The sequence below is a fragment of the Tupaia chinensis genome, unplaced genomic scaffold (genome assembly GCF_000334495.1).
Source record: "Tupaia chinensis unplaced genomic scaffold, TupChi_1.0 Scaffold000182_1, whole genome shotgun sequence".
In the NCBI taxonomy this organism is placed as follows: Eukaryota; Metazoa; Chordata; class Mammalia; order Scandentia; family Tupaiidae; genus Tupaia; species Tupaia belangeri.
In genome coordinates, this window is record NW_006159657.1 from 2855764 (window position 1) to 2877090 (window position 21327).

At 45.0% G+C, this 21327-nt stretch overlaps 1 protein-coding gene across 2 annotated transcripts in view; it reads right to left on the bottom strand.

The window, feature by feature from the left end:
- Window positions 1-21327, bottom strand: part of ZC3H7A (zinc finger CCCH-type containing 7A) — a 53936-nt gene that overhangs the window by 27606 nt on the left and 5003 nt on the right. The window contains exons 2-9 of one of the 2 annotated variants that reach the window (XM_014587070.2): window positions 14354-14455; window positions 10679-10718; window positions 8358-8555; window positions 6607-6765; window positions 5426-5506; window positions 5300-5338; window positions 4405-4438; window positions 2618-2901 (exon numbers count right to left, since the gene is read on the bottom strand). In XM_014587070.2, the coding sequence (XP_014442556.1) occupies window positions 2618-2901; window positions 4405-4438; window positions 5300-5338; window positions 5426-5506; window positions 6607-6765; window positions 8358-8555; window positions 10679-10718; window positions 14354-14421 (903 nt within the window). In that variant the 5' untranslated portion in view covers window positions 14422-14455. Of the gene's footprint in view, window positions 1-2617; window positions 2902-4404; window positions 4439-5299; window positions 5339-5425; window positions 5507-6606; window positions 6766-8357; window positions 8556-10678; window positions 10719-12395; window positions 12520-14353; window positions 14456-21327 lie in introns of those variants that run through there. The other variant, XM_006146531.3, reaches the window with a different exon arrangement.

The window sequence follows — 21327 nt, forward strand, 5'->3', positions numbered from 1 at the left end:
CTGTGGAGCGCACGCCCCCTATGGCAAAAATCTCTCTCAAAAAAAAAAAAAAAAAAGAAAGAAAGAAAGAAAGAAAGAAAGAAAGAACGAACGAACGAACTAAACCAGATCTGCTGGCCGTTTATATACACTTCTCTCCTCAGCCAACTCCTCCCTGGTACCATTGATTTCACTGGCCCAGGAAGTCAGCTCTGAATTTCTCTTGTCATCAGCACATTACTACTGTTGCTGCTATTTTAACAGAGAGAGAGAAATACACATATATTTGTTAATAATTAATTTATTTGGGACCAGTAGTTCCAAAGTTGGGGGCGCACAACAACAGTGGCCTTGCCAACGTGTCAATCCGACCGAAAGCGGAGCTCAAAAGTCAGGGGGCTCAGACAGATCTTGGGGCCTCGCCGGGTCGGACTCCTCCAGGCTATGTCGCTGGACTCCCATGTAGTCAACCGCAGTTCGCGTCCTGGAACCTGGTGGCTTAAAACTCAAACCGAGCGCGTGTGCATGCGTGTCCAAGATCCCAAGAGGAGAATGGAGAAGGGATTGCGGCATGGCCATCCCCCCGGGGGGGGGGTGATTTCTCGCTTTCTGTCTCTCTGTCTCTCTTTCTGTCTGTCTAGCGAGCACACACGCCCTATAGCAAAAACCTCTCAAAAAAAAAAAAAAAAAGAACTATTTTTATTTAGCTTTATTTATTTATTTATTTATTTAAATTTGACCTGAGAGGGACAGAGGGGCGGGGGAGGAGTGAAAAAGCAAGCTGCCAGGTTCAGGACTCAAACCGCAGTCAGTCATGAGGGAGTCCAGCACCCTTAATTACCATGCTACCTGAGGCCTCTAGGAACGTTTTCTTAAAGGGCTGCATAGTAAATATTTGAGGCTTTTCAGGCCACATGGTCCCTGGGGCAACCACTCACCTCCACTGCAGTATTGAACAAACGGCCACAGACCATACACAAAATGAATGAGAATTGCTGCGCTCTAATAAGACTTTATTCACAGACACTTACATATAAATGTCACGTATTTTCTTTTTAAAGAATTACTTATTTGGGACCAGCAGTTAGCGTAATGACTATGTCGCTGGACTCCCATGTAGTCGACCGCAGTTCGCGTCCCGGAACCGGTGGCTTAAAACTCACGCTGGGCACATGTGCGTGTGTGCCCAAGATCCCGAGAGGAGAATGGAGGAGAAGGGATTGTGGTGTGGCCATCCCTCCCGGGGGGTGATTTCTCACTTTCTGTCTCTATGGCTCTCTCTGTCTGTCTGGCGAGTGCACACGCCCTATAGCAAAAACCTCTCCCCAAAAAAAGAATTATTTATTTGTGACCATCAGATGGTGTAATGGTTACGTCATTGGACTCTCATGCAGTAGAGCAGATTTGAGTCCTGGACCTGGCAGTTTAAAAGTCACACCAGGCACGTGTGCATGCATGCCTAAGCTCCCGAGAGGAGAGCAGAGAAGGGACTGCAGTGAGGCCATCCACCTGGGGTGTGATTTCTCACTTTCTGTTTCTCTGTTTTTCTCTCTCTCTGGTGATCATACACTCCCTATGGGAAAAATCTCTCTGAAAATAATTATTTTAATTTTATTTATTATTATTTTAAAATTTGATATAGTACATGTACGCTCAACAGAATGGGGAGCAGAGTAAGAAAGCCAGCTGCCAGGTCTGGGACTCATACTGCGGTTGGTCATGTGAGAGTCCAGTGCCTGAAGTACCATGCCACCTACTGGCCCAAATTTGATGTATTTTCATATGTCACAAAGTATCATTCTTTCTGTTATTCTTCCAACCATTTAAAAATGTAAACAATACTCTTAGTTTACAAAAGCAAGTGGTGGGCCAGATTTGGCCCATGGGCTGCAGTCGGCTGATCCCTGCTTTATGGTGTACAGTTCTGAAGAACAATCCTTGAGGAACACGACACCCTTAACCCATAAAGCTCATTTTTCCTTAAATACCAGATGTCTATTCTTGATCAGAATGCTTTATTTATCCTTTCCATAATATGTAAACCCAACATGAGTCTGGGAAAAAAAAAAATTGGGTAGTTACTAAATAGCATGTGTTTCTTTTAAAACATGAAAAATGACCAAATTAGCTAGTAACTACCAGAAAAGGATGAAAGTTATTTTCAAGGTAAGAGACCCAAATTTCAGCCTTCAAGCCCTACTGAAATTACTGACCAGGTTATGTAATGACAACAATAATAATACTACTAATAAATTAATCCTGGGGGCCAGCAGATAACATGGTGGTTGAGGTGCTCCTAGACCCAGCGGCTTGTTCTCTTGCTATCTGATCAAACTCTTAAAAAAAAATAGGGCTGATACATGATATGGTGGTTAAGGAAGCTAGACTCCCACACAGCTGACTATGGTTCGAGTCCTGGACCTGGTGGCTTGCTTTCTCAGCTTCTCTCTCTCTGAACCTCTCTGGTCAAATTAAAATAAATACACACATACATACGTACATAAATAAATAAATAAATAAATACACTGCAATGAAATAATTATTTTAAAAAATAATAATGAGTAAAATTAAATAAATAATGGTCTTTAAACATAAAATAAATTAACCCTGCCTTTGGAAGAAAGAAAATGGGACTCACCATAGCACTCTCGTTGGCCTCTGGTGCAGAATCGAGGAGGTCGTCTATTTCATCTCCGAGGACCATGTCTCCATCGTCTAAAAAGGCTTCGGGCACAGTGAAGGGGACCTTCCCTCCGTTGATCAGCACTCCAGACGGCAGAGTGCTCTCCGCCACTTGCAATGGCAGAAGAGAAGTCAGGGGCGTAAGAGGAACTGAGGCCAGCTCACTTCCGACTTCGGGAGGAAAACCGGGCGCAGGTAAAGAGATGATAGGAACCGCTTCTTGCCTTGGAGTTGGCAAATCTGTAACACGGATGGAAATGTGCTCACAGCTTTCACGACACATACATGACACCAGTGTTAAGAGCCACCAGAGAGAAAATGACCAGTGAGGTAAAAACACAGAAGTCACTTTAAAAATAAATAGATACAATAGGAAAGCAACTGCAAATAAAACAGTAAAAGCAATTCTATAAATAATTCATTTTACCCAAGAACGAGTATACTCACTTGTAAAAACATACTTTTTATTTTTTTAGTCTGTTATAGGGCATGTATAGTCACCAGAGAGAGAGACAGAGACAGAGAGACTGAGCAATAAGAGATAGAGACAGAGCAAGGGAAGGTGAGAAATCACCATGCCATAATCCCTTCACCTCCATTCTCCTCTTGGGATTTTGGGCATGCACACACATGCGCCTGACCTGGACTTTTTTTGTTTCTTTTTTCAAACTATTTATTTAATTTTATTTATCATTATCATCATCATTATTAAATCGTCTATAGAGTACATGCATTCACTAGAGAGAGATAAAGATAGAGAGAGTTTGGGAACCAGCAGTTAGCGTAATGGCTATGTCGCTGGACTCCCAAGTAGTCAACCGCGATTCACGTCCCGAACCCGGTGGCTTAAAACTCATGCCGGGCGCGTGTGCGTGCGTGCCCAAGATCCCAAGAGGAGAATGGAGAAGGGATTGCGGCGTGACCATCCCCCCTGGGGGGAGATTTCTCGCTTTCTGTCTCTATGTCTCTGTGTGTCTGGCATGCGCGCACGCACCCTATAGGAAAAAACCTCTAAAAAAAAAAAAAAAGAAAAGAAAAAAAAAAGAAAAGAAATAAGATAGAGAGAGTTTGAGAAAGCAAACTGCCAGGTCCGGGACTTGAACCCTGACTGCCTAGGTGGGAGTCCAGCACCTCAACCACTATCAATCACCTGCTGGCCCCATGACATAGTTTTTCAAGCCATCAGACTTGAGTCATGCAGTTGACCATATAGACTCCAGCTGTTTTATTTATTATTTATTTTAAATAATTCTTCTTTTTAACTATTTATTTATTTTAATTTCACCACAGAGGGACAGAGTGAAAAAGAGAGAGAAAGTAAGAAAGCAAGTCGCCAGGTCTGGGACCTGAACTGCAGTCGGCCATGTGGGAGTCTAGCGCCCTTAACCACCATGCCACCTGCTGGCCCCTCCAGCTGCTTTAACTAACTACATGCCACCTGCCAGCCCCTCCAGCTGCTTTAACTAACTACATGCCACCTGCTGGTCCCAAAACATTTCTTTCTCAGAATGCCTGTGCCCTTTTGGCCTACCTACTCCCGGTGACAAAGCCATGGTGGATGTCAATGATTCTCACTGACACCAGCTACTGCCAGGCATGTGCTGGCACACCTAGGGGCACAAGGGGAACTTCTGAAACGATTCTCACTTTAAAAGCCACACAGCAACCTTACGTGACAACACTACAGCACATAAAGTCTAAGTGGTCACTTCTCAGATCACTAAGAAGAATGTGAAAACATACCTGGTTCGATATCCTCCACAGAAAAGTTTAAAGCCTAGAAATAAAACCAAATAAAAAGTAGTATTTCAGGATTCTAAACAATGAAGCAATCTGTAAAATTCACCCCTAAGACAGCAATAGTTTTTCACAGAAATTTGACTCTCTCCCAGCTAAGATTCAAGAAATAAATGCAATATTCCAACTCTTTCCATTTTCTTATGGTGTTAAGTGAGGGGCTGAGGTGGCAATAACACCTCATTTCCTGTGGACCAGCATTTCTCAAAGAATATTCAGCAGAATACCAGAATGTAATCCAGCCACCACTCACCCAACAACTCACCGTGGCCACTAGCATCCTAATAACCCAAGAACACTTCAAATTAAGGGGGAAAAAAATTTGTTAATTTTGTTTGTTGAAAATGACACCCCAAACTAGTATTTGTCCCCTGAACTATTCTTCAAATAAAATCTAACATCTAATGTTCTGTAAAATCCTCTATTAGATTTCAGGAAATTCTGGTTAAGCCTAAAATAGATGACTTGAGTTGTTTGTTTTCTTTTGCTTCCTTTTTATTAGGTTGTCAGAAAAGTCATGAGAGAAAAATACATCATGATTTTTTCAGACGACCCAACATTTTTTTAAGACAGGGTCTTACTGTGTTGCCCAGACAGGCCTTGAACTTATAACCCTCCTGCCTCAACTTCCTGAGTAGCTGAGACAATGAGTGCACACAACCACACCCGGCTCTGTTTGTTTTCTCTTTTAAAGTGACAGGAAGATATGGCTAATTATGTATTTGAGGAATAAGAGAGTCTCAAAAATAGACACACACCAAAAATATTAAAGGTAGGATTGTCAATGTTTCCATCTTTTCTTTTCATTTCATTATAATTTGTATAGAAATAATAACTTTACCTTGGTAGCCCCCTCCCCAGGAACTGATTTTAATGAGAGCTGAAATAAAACAGATATTAATTTAAAAACGGAACTAATTCCAAGTCACAAAAAAAAAAAAACTTTACAAAGAGCACTCCAGCTTACCTCAGCTCTAACGTAAGCTTTCCTTATTTTAAATCCCAATTTCTGCGCTAGCTCTTGAGTTAGTTTAATTACATGTTCATCCTGAAAAAAAGTTAGCATATATGATTAATGGAGGGTTTTACTTACTAACTGTAACAAAGGATAAATAAAACAGTGATGTTTCCAGTTGAGACACTTGCTAGATTAGCAATGATGCCCAACTGAAGCAGATAAATGTTACAAGGAAAATGTAACTCTTTTTTTTTTAAAGAATTATTTTATTTAGTTAGTTAGTTTTCATTTTTTCACATGAGTTTTGCCAGAGAGAGGAAGAAAGCAAGCTGCCAGGTCCAGGACTCAAACCACAGTTAGCCATGTGAGAATTCCAGCACCTTAACCATACCACTCACTGGCTCCAGAAAATGCAACTTTTTTTTTTTAATTATTTAATTTTATCTATTCATTCATTTATTTTAATTTAGCCAGAGAGAGAGACACACAGAAGGAAAGAGAGAGAGGGAAAGTGAGAAAGGAAGCCACCAGGTCCAGAACTCAAACCATGGACGGCCATGTGGGAGTATCCAATACCTTAACCACCACGCTACCCATTGGTCCCGAGAAAATGTAACTCTTTAAATGCTGTTTTTGAGACCAGCAGATGGCATAATGGTTAAGTCACTGGATTCTCACATGGCTGACCACCGTTCAAGTCCTGGACCTGAAGGCCTGAAACTCACACAGGCATGTGTATGTGTGTGCCCTAGATCCCGACAGGGGAATGGAGGAGGAGGAATTGTGATGTGGCCATCCCCCTGGGGGATGATTTCTCGCTTTCTGTCTCTCTAGTGCATGCACATCCCCTATAGCAAAAATCTCTTTCGTGGGGAGAGATTTTTGATACAGGGCATGTGTGCTTGCCAGAGAGACAGGGAGGTAGGAAGCGAGGAACCCCCCCTTCCTCTCCAGGGATGGCCACGCCACTATCCCTTCTCCTCCATTCTCCTCTCAGGATCTCGGGCATGCACACACATGTGCCTGGCATGAACATGAACTGTGGTCAACTACATGGGATGCAGGATGTAACCATTATATCATCTGCCGGTTCCGCAAAAATCTCTCTAAATAAATAAACGGCGTTTTCTCCACACGAGAGCAATAAAGTGGTGATGTATAAACAAATGAACTGAACGGCAGCTCCATACCTGAGGCACTGCTAAGGAGCACTTTGCTACAGCATCGTAAGCCTCTTTGTACCGTCCTAGATCACTTAGCGCCTTTGACTTCCGATACAGAGCTTTGCAGTTACTGGCATTTAAACTGAGGACTGTATTGCAGTCTTCTAAAACTTTATCATGGAAACCCTGGAGTGTAAGACCAAAGAACAGAATTAGCAAACAAACCACTCACTTCTGACACTGATGCCTTCCTGTAAAGGAAAACAAATTAAGACTCCCTCCATCTTCGCCCCAGCTGTGGTGGTATCTTACAGCCTACACCACTCCACAATGCTGGGCCATATGGAAAGGCCGCACATTCAGATCCCAGATTAACTCTGGCTGACTTGAAGGATGGGGAGATCATGACAGAGCAAGACTCTGGAAGGGGTACTTCTCTCCCACTCCATGAAAGAAACTTAAAAACAAAACCAAACAAAAGAATTTGTTATCTTCTTTATACTCTCAAAGTTAATATTTTTTTCCTTTTAAAATTATTTTCATTTTGAAATTTTAAATATGCAAAAGCCAAAAAAAAAAAAAATCATGAATACCCTGTACCCACCATTTAGATCAAACAAATGTCAGTATTTGGGTATAAAGGCCCAAGATCTTCTAGAATAAACCTTCCCAGACACAGCTGATGTCCCCAGGTGTCACTCAGCTCCCGTTTGTGTGGAGTGCATGAAAGTGCCAAGTAGAAATGAAACTCCTAAACAGCTAACATACATTACTGAGAACTAAATAATCAGTAAGTGCACATTAGCGAAGAACGAGGCAACAACAAAGATACTTTTCTCAAATGTGTGGCTAAACTGCACGGAGTGTCCACAGTCAAAGTTACAAGCATGTTAAAATACTGTCTTTTAAGCTTAGAGATACAAAAAGTTTGTGTCGATTCCTTTGGGGGCTAATCACTGTTTTGTGCTACAAGGCCCCCAGGAGGACCAGAGGTGAACCTTGACTATCAGCAGGGTACCAAGAGATGCAGTGACCTGGAATACCTATGTCCTCCTAGGTCGGTATTTTTTAAGTGGACACGCTCTCCAAAACCATACTCGAATGGGATCAGTAACCGTGAAATAAATTGCTTTCATTTTAATTTTACCCAAACATTTGTCCAAAGCTGATTTTTAAAAAGCTATAAGCCACGGGAATGGCAGGTGGCGTGGTGGTTAAGGGCACTGGACTCCCTACATGGCCGACCATGGTTTGAGTCCTGGACCTGGTGGCTTGTTTTCTCTCTCTGTCCTCTCTGGTCAAATTAAAATAAAACTAAAAAAAGTTAAATAATATAATTCTTTAAAAAAAAAAAAAAAACCCAAAAGCCACTCTCAAAGCAATTAATAAATTTTGTGTGTTTTGTCTTTTTTTTAATATAGTTTTCTTAAAAATTGAAACTAGGGGGCCAATAGGTGGAGTGCTGGTTAAGGCGTTGGATTCCCACATGGCCAATCATGGTTTGAGTCCCAGACTTGGCTTGAAAAATCACACAATGTGTGTGGGAGGGTGCATGTGTGCCCAGAATCCCAAGAGGAGAATGGAGGAGAGGGGACTGCAGCATGGCCATCCCCCCCCGGAGATGATTTCTCACTTCCCCTCTCTCTGACGAGCACACATACACACTTCCTACAGCAAAACTTAAAATACCTGAAATTAGAAAGTTAAGCTTTTATTAATGTACTATATCTTGGAAAACAATTTCTCTCTCTAAAAATGTTTTAAAAATTACAACTCACCATATTAGAATAGCAAGCAATGCGATTTATATGTAATTTCTCAATGATTTCTTTAGGGATTAAAATTTCTTCAGACTTTGCATAATCAGCTATATTCAAAGCTTCTGTGTACTGGCTTATTGAGCTCTTCCAATCACGTTCCCGATAAACATCATTCCCCTCATTAAAAAGATTTCTCACGAGAGCACGCAAATATACCTAGAAAGAAGAAGTAACCATTTGAAGTCCTTTTTTAAAACAACATAATGTGTGAGTCGATTTCATTTTTCTATCTGTAACTTCAGAGGTGACCCTGACAGAGCTGCACTGTTGCTGCTGTAGTGTGGAACCAGCCCACATTACTGCTGTTATCTCAGTCAGGGGTTTCAGCTTGCTGACTTTTTTAAGGGAAAGTTCTGTTTCTCATTATGAGGCAAAACGCAGCCTAAGCAGCTCATCAACCACTGCCCACCTCTCCAACTCGTGCCTTGGATAAACACTGAGTGGAAGCCACGGGTCAAAGAGAGTAGGCAGCTGAAGGCCTCTGGCTTGCATCTCCACCCTGCCTTCCAGAAAGGCAACAGAGTAACTACTGCTCCCCAGCTCCTTCTCACACTCAGGACTGTATGGGCATGTTTCTGCATGCACGTGTGTGTGAAAACCTCCTACCAACTTCTAGATGAAAAATGGTACCCTTTTAAATTTGCATGTCAGACCCAGCCACGGTGGCACAGCAGAAACACAAACGTTCTGCAGGGCTGGAAGCCACGTAGCCAACTATGGATTCAAGACCCCCAGGCTGGCCCGAAAGTACACCTGGTGCCCAAGGTCTTGAGAAGCTGGAGGGCTGGGAAAGGATTGCGGTGTGACAAGACTCTGTCAAAGGTGGGTTCCTCGACCTATGCACATGTGTGTGCAAGTGTGCACACACACACAAATGTGGGCATGCACACACACACACACATCATTAAAAACAGGGCAGCAGTAATTTGCATGTCAGTAACAACGCAGTGGAGCTTTTCCACATCTTTTGGACCGTTTTTATTTCCTCTTTTGCAATCTGTTTGCTTAGTTCACTTACTGATTTAGGGAAAAGAGATGCCAAACCTGTTTTTCATTGATATGCACAAAAGTTTCAGATTGTTCTTCATGATATCTATCACTGCTTTACTACTGTAAAGGTCTTTATTCATCAAAGATCAGAAGACAAGCTCATGTCTAAGTTGACTGAATTACTGAAAGGAAACTGGACAGACTAACCATTAATTGATATGACTTTTGACATGTGACATAACCTCTCAGTTATGTCCCAGTACCACTGTACAATAAAATGACTGTCCCAGGTGACTTTTAGCTTTAATACTTTATGACTCTATATCCATTTGGAGAGAGGGAGGGAGGGAAGATGAGAGAAATTAAAAGACAGTGGAAAGAGAAAGAGAGGCAGAGAGAAAGTGATATTGAGAAGCATCAAAATCCCCAATTACAGTGGCACAAGAGGAGGGGTCCACTGGGTGATGGCTGAGACCCAGGTTCAGCTCCCGGCTCAACCCGGATGGGCTAGGTGCATAGCTGTGGTGCTGGCTGGCTTTGATGGCGGGGCAGTGGGATCACAACCCAGCAAGGCCCTGTCAAAGTACCTCTCTCTCACCCAAACTCACTTGCTCTCTCGTGATTTAAAAAAAAAAAAAAAAAAAAAACACATCAGAGTTCAAACCACCACACGTGACCAACGGCCAGTCTGTAGAGAGGAGAGTCTAGTATAAGATCCAGTGAGCTGGGCTTCCGCCTTGTTGCTAACTACAAACTCAGCAGCAGGTCTTCCTTCTTGTCACCCAGCCCCTGCTGCCGTCAGAACTTCTCAGTGGAAGTAGAAGGTACTCTGTACTTTGCTTCTCCATAAATCCTATCCCACTTATTTTCAATGAAATGAAAGGCAGGATAAAAGTCATTTTCAAGGGGTTAAAAAGATCAATTAACTCAAAACTACGCTAACAGGGGAAACAAAATATAAGACAACTATCCAAGTAAGCTAAAAAAAAAAAAAAAAAGACAATATTGTCCTATGAAAGGAGTTGGCAAACATCATCTGTAAATGCCCAGAGAGTAAATATTTTAGGCTTTATAGGCCATATGGTGTCTGTTGCAACTACCATATGTTGTGAAAGCAGCCATAGACAATACATAAACAAATGAATGTGGCTGTGTTCCAATAAAACTTTATTGGCAAAAATGGATGGCAGACCAGGTTTGGCCCCAAGGCTGGAGTCTACCAACTCCTTCAATAGGTTACCGTTCCCAAGCCACCCGCAGAGCTTTCGGCAGACTTTCCGAGTCATTACCGCATATTGTTCCTGCGTCCCTGGATATGACAGCGGTGACCTAAGAAGAAGAAATAAATATATTGTAATCATCAGGCTCCTATCATGAATGTTCAGCCAGAAGTTATCTTCAAACTAGCTCCGTTAGCTTGACATTGGTTCAAAGAACATTATAACAACCAGCTTCTCCTTCACTACCATTATTCAGGGATGACTGCAGTTATGTTCAGGAAAAAAAAAATCCAAACTATTCCTTAGCATTTTCTTAATACAACACTTCCCTTTCAAACCTACTACGAAAAAACAGGAATTCTTCCAGTGCTAAAAATGGTTAAAAATAGTACAGAACCACTAACACTATTTGATCCAATTTACTGCAGTGTAGAGGAGAATCTCTTCTTCCTAGGAAGGAACAAACACCTGCCCAGACACGTCTGCCCAAACCACAGCTGCCAGTCACTGGGTGCTGCTTCCCAGGGTCGGATGAGACACTGCGCTCCTGCACTGGGAAAGCGCTCTGTGTTGACAGATGTCCGTTTTCAGTTACTTCTCATTCATCGGAATCAGAATGAATTGTTCTGCGAGGACACATTCAAATCCCCCAGCATAACATTTTAGGGATATTACAGGCTTATAGACCTAGAAATCAGCAAGAGAGCCAGCCTGGTAGCCTAGTGGTTCCAAGAGCCAAATCCCACATGGCTGACCACAGTTCAAATCTCAGCCTCGACAGCGTGAAAAACACATGGGGCGTGTGTGCATGTGTGTGTGTGTGTGTGTGTGTGTGTGCGTGCATGCGCGCGCGTGTGTGTGTGTGCCTACGATCTCAATAGAATGGAGAAATGAAGTAGAAGGAATTGATGCATCACTCCACCCCACCCACTGAGGGAGTGTGCTTTCTCCCTCTCTAGCAAACACACACACTTTCTGGGAATTAAAAAAAAAAAAATCGGCAAGAGTGAGATCCACTTCCAAACAAGAATGCTCAAATGAACAAGAGAAAAATATTTCTGAAACAGAAATATATACTTTCTTGGGGCCAGCAAGTGGCGTGGTGGTTGAGGGTGCTGGACTCCCACAAGCCCGACTGTGGTTCGAGTCTGGGACCTGATGGCTTGCTCTCTCACTCCCCTACCCCTGTCCCTCTCTGGTCAAATCAAAATAAATAAAGTTAAATAATTTGCTGTATGCTCACTGAAGGGAAATGAGAGAGAGAGGAAAAGTGAGAAAGCATCCCTCATGGAGGATGGCCACACCACAATCTCTTCTCTTCTCTCCTCTCAGGATTGTGGGTGCACACACACGCACCAGGCACGTTTCCCAAGCTGCCAGGTCCAGGACTTGAACTGCACAGTTGGCTGTGAGGGATCGAGCTGTTCAATCACCATGCCATGGGCTGGCCCCAGAAATATGTAATTTCTAACCCAAATGCACAGGGTCTGTTAAATATGATGCACGAGTCTTTCATCTTCGCAAAATATACTGCCACATTTGAAAAAAGGACTATTCTGGGGGGCCAGCAGGTGGCGTGGTGGTGCTGGACTCCCACATGACCGACTGTGGTTTGAGTCCCAGACCTGGCACCTTGCTTTCTCGCTTTCCCTCTCTCTCTCACTCTGTCCCTCACTGGTCAAATTACAAATAAATAAATTAAATTAAATAATTCTTAGAAAAAAAATACAAACAAAGAAGACTACTCTGTGACAGGAATGCAAGGCACAGCTTCTCGGGCTCTTACTGTATGAACTGCAGCCCTTCCGTAATGTTCTGCTGCCTTTTTCTTCTCTCCTCGGACACACTGGACATGTTATCCCGCACATCCACTTTCTAAGTGAGCGGTCTGCAAAGAAACAAGGCACAGGTTACATACACGCCCGGGCTCCGGACCCCGTGACAGCACACACCACTTGAGGCCTTGCCAGTCAGTCACACGCACGTCCTGCACATCCAACCAACCCGACTCGAGTCCTGACACCAAGGACCCCCAAGCAGTCATCTCCGGAGGACCCTGTGGCCAGCGTGCTGTACGCCCACTGTCCTCACTCTCTTTACATTTTTAAAGAGAGATTCTGTGCTATAGGGTGCATGTGCCTCCCAGAGAGACGGCAAGAGACAGAGAGACAGAAAGCGAGATACCAGCCCGCCCCCAGGGGGAGGGGGGATGGCCATGCCACAATCCCTTCTCCTCCACTCTCCTCTCGGGATTTTAGACATGTACGCACACATGCCTGGCGTGAGTTTCAAGTCGCCGGGTCCAGGATTGGAACTGCAGTCCAGTACATGTAGTCCAGTAACCTAACCATTAGGCCTTCTGCTGGGCCCTGTTTAAGGCTGAACACCTATGCATCTTCTCTGTGTCCCTCCTGAAGGCGTTCCTCCCCCCCTCCTTCAGCGCCAGGTTCCGCTCCTTCCCTGTCTACGCACACAGAAGCCGCACTAGGACAGTGCCCGCCTTGTTTTGCTCTGGAAGCTCTCCAGAAATTCAAAGGTTTCATATCCGCTTGCCTCTGAAAGAGTTTGACTTCCTTGTAAGCAGAGCTTAAACCTTATTCACGTTTTGTTAGTCACATCTGAAATAATCCTTGTTGATACAACTGATAGAAAAATGACCTGTATACGGTTACTCCAAGTAGAATTTCCTGGAGAGTAAGGGTCGACCTTCAACATAAATGTCAGCACCTGTAAGTCTGTTACCTGCTCCCAAGATGGACGTTCACAGAGCCGGTCCCAGCTGTTCAGGAACGGTATAGACAAGACATGTGATAAGACCCCATCTTCAATGTCCTAAATAGGGTTTCTCAGCTTCGGCGTCCTGCCGGGTCATTCTCCTGGGCTGTCCTGTGCACTGCGGGAAGGAGGCAGCATTTCCGGCCTCCACCCACTATGCCTGTAGCTACACACACTGCCCCACCCAGCCAGTTGTGATGATCAAAAACGTCCCAAGACATTAAGAAAAGTCCTTGGGGGGTGGGGATAATCATCCAAGGTTGAGAACTACTGAACTTAAAAGTGGGGGTTCAGGGTGCTGGACTCCCACAAGCCCAACTGTGGTTCGAGTCTGGGACCTGATGGCTTGCTCTCTCACTCCCCTACCCCTGTCCCTCTCTGGTCAAATCAAAATAAATAAAGTTAAATAATTTGCTGTATGCTCACTGAAGGGAAATGAGAGAGAGAGGAAAAGTGAGAAAGCATCCCTCATGGAGGATGGCCACACCACAATCTCTTCTCTTCTCTCCTCTCAGGATTGTGGGTGCACACACACGCACCAGGCACGTTTCCCAAGCTGCCAGGTCCAGGACTTGAACTGCACAGTTGGCTGTGAGGGATCGAGCTGTTCAATCACCATGCCATGGGCTGGCCCCAGAAATATGTAATTTCTAACCCAAATGCACAGGGTCTGTTAAATATGATGCACGAGTCTTTCATCTTCGCAAAATATACTGCCACATTTGAAAAAAGGACTATTCTGGGGGGCCAGCAGGTGGCGTGGTGGTGCTGGACTCCCACATGACCGACTGTGGTTTGAGTCCCAGACCTGGCACCTTGCTTTCTCGCTTTCCCTCTCTCTCTCACTCTGTCCCTCACTGGTCAAATTACAAATAAATAAATTAAATTAAATAATTCTTAGAAAAAAAATACAAACAAAGAAGACTACTCTGTGACAGGAATGCAAGGCACAGCTTCTCGGGCTCTTACTGTATGAACTGCAGCCCTTCCGTAATGTTCTGCTGCCTTTTTCTTCTCTCCTCGGACACACTGGACATGTTATCCCGCACATCCACTTTCTAAGTGAGCGGTCTGCAAAGAAACAAGGCACAGGTTACATACACGCCCGGGCTCCGGACCCCGTGACAGCACACACCACTTGAGGCCTTGCCAGTCAGTCACACGCACGTCCTGCACATCCAACCAACCCGACTCGAGTCCTGACACCAAGGACCCCCAAGCAGTCATCTCCGGAGGACCCTGTGGCCAGCGTGCTGTACGCCCACTGTCCTCACTCTCTTTACATTTTTAAAGAGAGATTCTGTGCTATAGGGTGCATGTGCCTCCCAGAGAGACTGCAAGAGACAGAGAGACAGAAAGCGAGATACCAGCCCGCCCCCAGGGGGAGGGGGGATGGCCATGCCACAATCCCTTCTACTCCACTCTCCTCTCGGGATTTTAGACATGTACGCACACATGCCTGGCGTGAGTTTCAAGTCGCCGGGTCCAGGATTGGAACTGCAGTCCAGTACATGTAGTCCAGTAACCTAACCATTAGGCCTTCTGCTGGGCCCTGTTTAAGGCTGAACACCTATGCATCTTCTCTGTGTCCCTCCTGAAGGCGTTCCTCCCCCCCTCCTTCAGCGCCAGGTTCCGCTCCTTCCCTGTCTACGCACACAGAAGCCGCACTAGGACAGTGCCCGCCTTGTTTTGCTCTGGAAGCTCTCCAGAAATTCAAAGGTTTCATATCCGCTTGCCTCTGAAAGAGTTTGACTTCCTTGTAAGCAGAGCTTAAACCTTATTCACGTTTTGTTAGTCACATCTGAAATAATCCTTGTTGATACAACTGATAGAAAAATGACCTGTATACGGTTACTCCAAGTAGAATTTCCTGGAGAGTAAGGGTCGACCTTCAACATAAATGTCAGCACCTGTAAGTCTGTTACCTGCTCCCAAGATGGACGTTCACAGAGCCGGTCCCAGCTGTTCAGGAACGGTATAGACAAGACATGTGATAAGACCCCATCTTCAATGTCCTAAATAGGGTTTCTCAGCTTCGGCGTCCTGCCGGGTCATTCTCCTGGGCTGTCCTGTGCACTGCGGGAAGGAGGCAGCATTTCCGGCCTCCACCCACTATGCCTGTAGCTACACACACTGCCCCACCCAGCCAGTTGTGATGATCAAAAACGTCCCAAGACATTAAGAAAAGTCCTTGGGGGGTGGGGATAATCATCCAAGGTTGAGAACTACTGAACTTAAAACTAAGGAGATGGGCCAGCAAGTGTTGTAGTGGTTAAGACCCTGGATCCCACATGGCCAGCTGAGTGGTTTGAGTCCTGAACCTGTCAGCTTGAAAAACATGCTGGACATGGGGCCAGCGGGTGGTGTGGTTGTTAAGGGCTCTGGACCCACACAAGGCTGAATGCAGTTCGAATCCCAGGCCTAGCGGTTTACTTTCTCACTTTTCTTCTCTTTCTCTCTCTCTCTCTCTTTCACTGTGTCCCTTTCCAGTCAAATTTAAATAAATAAAGATAAATAAAATAATTCTAAAAATAAAATAAAATAAAAAATGCCAGGCGCATGTGCATGCCTGCCTAAAATCCCAAAAGGAGAGTGAAGGAGAGGGATTGCAGTGTGACCCTTCACCTTGGGGAGTGATTTCTCACTTTCCCTCTTTCTTTCTCTGTCCCTCTCCAGTGAGCACACACACCCTATGCCGTCCCCCAAAAAATCTAAAAACTAAACAAACAAAAAATATACTAGACACATGTGTGTGCCCCAAATCCCAACAGGATGGAGGAAAAGAAGGGACTGTGGTGTGGCCATCCCCACTGAGGGGGAGAGGCGTTCTCTCTCTCTACTCTCATTTGTTCTTCCTTTTCGTGAGCTGTTTACTCACGTTCTTTGTTTTCTCCCCAGGTTGAGGTTTTCTTATTTGAGGATGCTCTTTACATGTTGAGGATAGTAGCCCTCTGTGATGTTGTTAGTGTTTTTCCCAATTCGATGTCAATGTTTTGACTTTGGTTATGTGACTTTACAACAAAAGTCTTATTTTTACTTTTGTTTGTTTGTTAGCAATAAGGCACATGTGCTCACCAGAGAGAGGCAGAGAGACAGAGATAGAAAGTGAGAAAGACCTCCCAGGGGGATGCCCACACTGCAATCCCTTTTCCACTCTTCCTGGGAGAGTCTGGGCACATGGACACATACACCCCAGTGTGTCCCTCCAGGTGCTAGGACACACTTTGAGATATGACTGAGCAGTCCGACACATGGGACCCAGCACTGGATCACACAGGGGCAATTCCATGGTTCAAGTCCTGGACCTGGCAGTATGAAAAACATAACAGACGTATTCCAAGAGGAGAATGGAGGAGAGGGCAGTATGGGATGATGGCCACCTCCCCCGCGGCCCCAGTGATCTCTCACTTTCCCTCTTTCTCTGTCTCTCTCTGGTGAGCACATGTACCCTATAGCAAAAAATCTTTTTTTTTTTTATTCATTTATTTTATTTTGGCCAGAGAGAGACACAGAGAGAGGGAAAGTGAGAAAGCAAGCCACCAGGTCCAGGACTCAAACCGTGGTCGGCCATGTGGGAGTGTCCAGCATCTTAACCATCATGCCACCTGCTGGTCCCCTATAGCAAAAAATCTTTAAAAATTAGAACATGAATAAAAACACAAGTCAGTTATCCCTCATCCTGCTTAAAATCCTTCTGCGGGGGCTGGATGGCGGCAAAGCAGTGAACTACCGTGCTCTGCAAGGTTGACTCACATGGAAAGGCTCCAGGTTCAAGTCTCAAGACCTCTGTGAACATGACAAACACATACATGTCCATGATCTGAGGCTGGCTGGAGTTAGGGGTGGATCGTGGCATCAAAACCCTCTGGGAAATGCTGTCTCTCTCTCTTCCTGTCTCTCACTAGCTCAAAGAAGAAATAAACTTGAAAAAATCCTGTTGGGGCCAGCTGGTGGCATGGTGGTTAAAAGCACTGGACTCCTACATGGCTGACTACAGAGTGAATCCCAGACCTCACGCCTTGCTTGCTCGCTCTCTCTCTCTCACTTTGTTCCTCTCTGGTCAAATTAAAATAAAATAAATTTATAAAATAAATTTATTTATGTATGGAGGACGAGCAGGTGGCATGGTGGTTAAGATGCTGGACATGCCCACATGACCCACCATGGTTTGAGTCCTGGACCTCTTGGCTTGCTTTCTCAAGTTCTCTCTCTCTCTCTCTGTGTCTCTCTCTGGTCAAATTAAAATAAATGAATGAATAAATAAATTTTTTTAAATCATGTTGGTGGGCCAGCAGATGGTATTGTGGTTAAGGGTGCTGGACTCCCACATGGCTGACCATGGTTCAAGTCCCAGACCTGGTGGCTTGCCTTTTCTCTCTCTCTCTCTCTCTCTTTGGTCAAATTGGAAAATAATAATAAATAAAGTTAAATAAAATAATTCTTGGGACCAGCAGTTGGTGTAATGGCTTTATAACTGGACTCCCATATAGCCGACCGTGGTTTGAGTCCTGGACCTGGTGGCTTAAACTTACGCTGGGCACGAGTGTGTGTGTGTGTGTTCCCAAAATCCTAAGAGTAGAATGGAGGAAAAAAGATTGTGGTGTGGCCATCCACCCTGGGGGGGTGATTTCTCCCTTTCTGTCTCTCTGTCTCTCTGGTGAGCACACACACCCTATAGCAAAAACCTCGCCAAAAAAATAAAGTAAAATAAAAATAAAAAATTCTTTTTTTAAAATCCTGTTGGCTTTCTTTTCTTTTTGAAAGAGATTTTTGCTACAGGGCATGTGCACTCACTAGAGAGACAGATAGACAAAGTAAGAAATCACCCTTCAAGGAGCCCAGCAGGTGGTGTGGTGGTTAAGGGTTCTGGACTCCCTCATGGTCGGTTGATCACTGTTTGGGTCCTGGACCTGGCAGCTTGCTTTCTTGTCCTCCCTCCCTCCCCACACCTCACTCTGTCCCTCTCTGGTCAAAATTTAAAATAAATAAAATAAAGTCAAATAAAGTAATTCTTTAAAAAAATAGAAATAGAGAAATCACTCTCCAGGGGGGATGGCCACACCACAATCCCTTCTCCTCTATTCCCCTCTCGGGATCTTGGACATGCACATACATGCACCTGTTGAGTTTTAAGCCGCAAAATCAGAGACTCGAACTGTGGTCAACTACATGGGAGTCCAGCACCTTAAACACTATGCCAGCAGTGGTTTTTTGTTGTTTTTCAATACGCTGGGAGAAAACCTCGCACCCCTACCAAGCACGCCCTACTTCCTAAGCCTGTGCACCACCCTCCCCCAGTTCCACTCACGAAGCTCCCATCACACTGCTTTTCATGGTTCCTAGAAAGAGCCAAGCTCCCCATACCTCTTAGCCACTCTGCCCCAAATGCACTTCCCAATTCTCCACGGAGCGGGCTCCTTTCATGGGGGAGTCTTGACACCTCGAAGGGCTTCCCTTTACCACCCTCAATTGCCATCACACTGCACTCTCGCCCCAATTATTCACTCCAGCAGATACCTTCTCTTTCTCAGCCCTCATGCTATGAAACAATATCTGAGTCCGGGTCAATAAATACTTGAACAGAAGAATAAATGAAGCTGCCAAGTGTAAAGACGACGTTTACACACAAAGCTCAGAGGCCTAACAGTTAGAACCTGGTAAAACCATCTGCAGAGAGCAAGAAAGGGGGCCAATGGATGCTGTGGTGGTTAAGGCACTGGATCTCCCATGGCTGATTGCACGGTTCAAGTCCTGGGCATGGTGGTTTGGAAAACAAATCAGGACTATGTGTGTTCCCCAAGTCCCAAGAAGAGAATGGAGGAAAAGGGATCATGGTGTGAGCAAGCATGACAGGAGAGGGTGGCGGGCGGGAAACGGTGGTGCAAACAGAGCTGCCTCTGGAGAGAGGACTCTGCCTCCAGCATCTCTGGGGAAAAGTGGCCTGTAAGCACCACAGTGGGATTCAAATGGAGACAGAGAAACCCTGAAACCACAGGGACACCTCGGCAGGACAAGGATGAGTCTCGCTCACTGTCTCCTTAATTAAACAGAGAGGGTGGCGGGGGGTAGTTTGAACAGTACATTTGAAAGTAAAATAATTCAAGACATATTTAATTCAATTAAATAGGAGTCTTGTTAAATTAACTGTCTTGCAAGCCGGAACATCACCTTTCTGGGATCAGCTAATTTTACACTTGTTACTCATCCTCAAGTTATGTAAGGACAAAAGGTACCCTGGATCTTCACGGCAACTCCTGGGTATCTACTCAGCGCCTGGCAGGTGAAGCCACTGTCCTAAGATCTAGCACAGCGCTGGAAACCAGAAAGACTCACAGCCACGAGTCCGGGCCTGACACAGAAACCTCAGAAACTAGCTCCGTGAAGGAAAGGCGCACGGGGGTGAAATGGGAGAGGAACATCGAGACGGAAATGGCAGCTCACCTCGGTGCTCCCGCTGGAGGCCCCGTTCTAAGTGCTTTCCACGTGTTAAGTCATTTAATCCTCCTGAGAACTAAGAGCAGTGCCGGGAGGGGACTGAGACACAGAGAAGTGACGTAAGTGGCCCAGGATCACACAGCTAGGAAGCGGCAGAGCTAGATTTCAAAGCCAGACAGCCTGGCTCCAAGCCTGAGCTCTCATCTCTCATAACCCCGTGTTCCACTCTGCCTGCCGGTGACGGCAGCAGGAGGAAAGGCCTGCCGGAGGTGGCCCTGGGCGGGCTCTGAATGGCGAGGACAGCTCTGACTGACAGGTGAGCACTTGAGGGCCACCAGGAAGAAGAGAAGGGACACTGCGCACACAGAAACACGTGCTCAGGGGACGTCGTCTACAGCAACCCAGGCACAGCAGGGGCTTTCAGAGGAGGCAGTGGACACACGAGTGAGGACAGCTCGCGGGGGGGCCCTTCCACAGTACGGGCTCCACACAGGCCACGACGCGCTCACACAGACATGTTACGAGCGTCACACAGCCACATTAATAAGATGCACTAACAGGACCGCGGACGTGTCCCAGTGAATGTCATGAAGAAGTCACGTGTTTTTTTTCTTTCGTACACTTTCATTAAATCAACTGATGCACCTAGTATATAAATGAAAGTGACATAATTTCCGGGGCTCCTAAATATTTCCCATATATTCACCTAGAGAGCCAAGATTCTCAGCATGCCATCACTAAAAAAAAAAAGGAAGAAAGAAAGAAAAACAAGGCAAAGCATTCTGTTTGAAGTGGTTTCAGACAATCACACACCTAGAGAAATCAGATGACCTCATAGCAACCTCATGCAGGCTGAGACCTCACCTGTTGCTCAGAGCTGATGAGAGGTAAGCCTTACACTCATTCTCCAAAAAGAGTAGTAAACACATTTCTGGGACCAGCAGGTGGCATGGTGGTTAAGGCCCTGGACACTCTCATATAGTGGACTACGCTTCGAGTCCTGGACCTGGTGGCTTGCTTTCTCACTTTCCCTCTCTCTATCACTCTATATCTCTGTTTCCCTGTGTGTGTCTCTCTCTGGTCAAATTAAAATAAATGAATAAATAAATTTAATTAAATTAAATCATTCTTTTTTAAAAAGTAGTAAACACATTTCTGAGTTAACATATCATTCATAATTTTTTTAAACTGTATTTATTTATTTATTTTAATTTGACCAGAGAGGGACAGAGCGAGAGCAAGAGAGAGAAAGCAAACTGCCAGGTCCGGGACTCGAACCATGGTCAGCCGTGTGGGAATCCAGCACCCTTAATCACCACACCACCTGCTGGCCCCTCTTTCATACTTTTGAAAAATATTGGGATATTGGGGCTGGGGGCTGCAAGGTGGCATGATGGTTAAGGGCACTGGACTCCCACATGGCCAACCATGGTTCAAGTCCTGGACCTGATGGTTTGCTTTCTCACTTTCCCTCTCTCTCTCTCTCTCGCTCTCACTCTGTCTCTCTC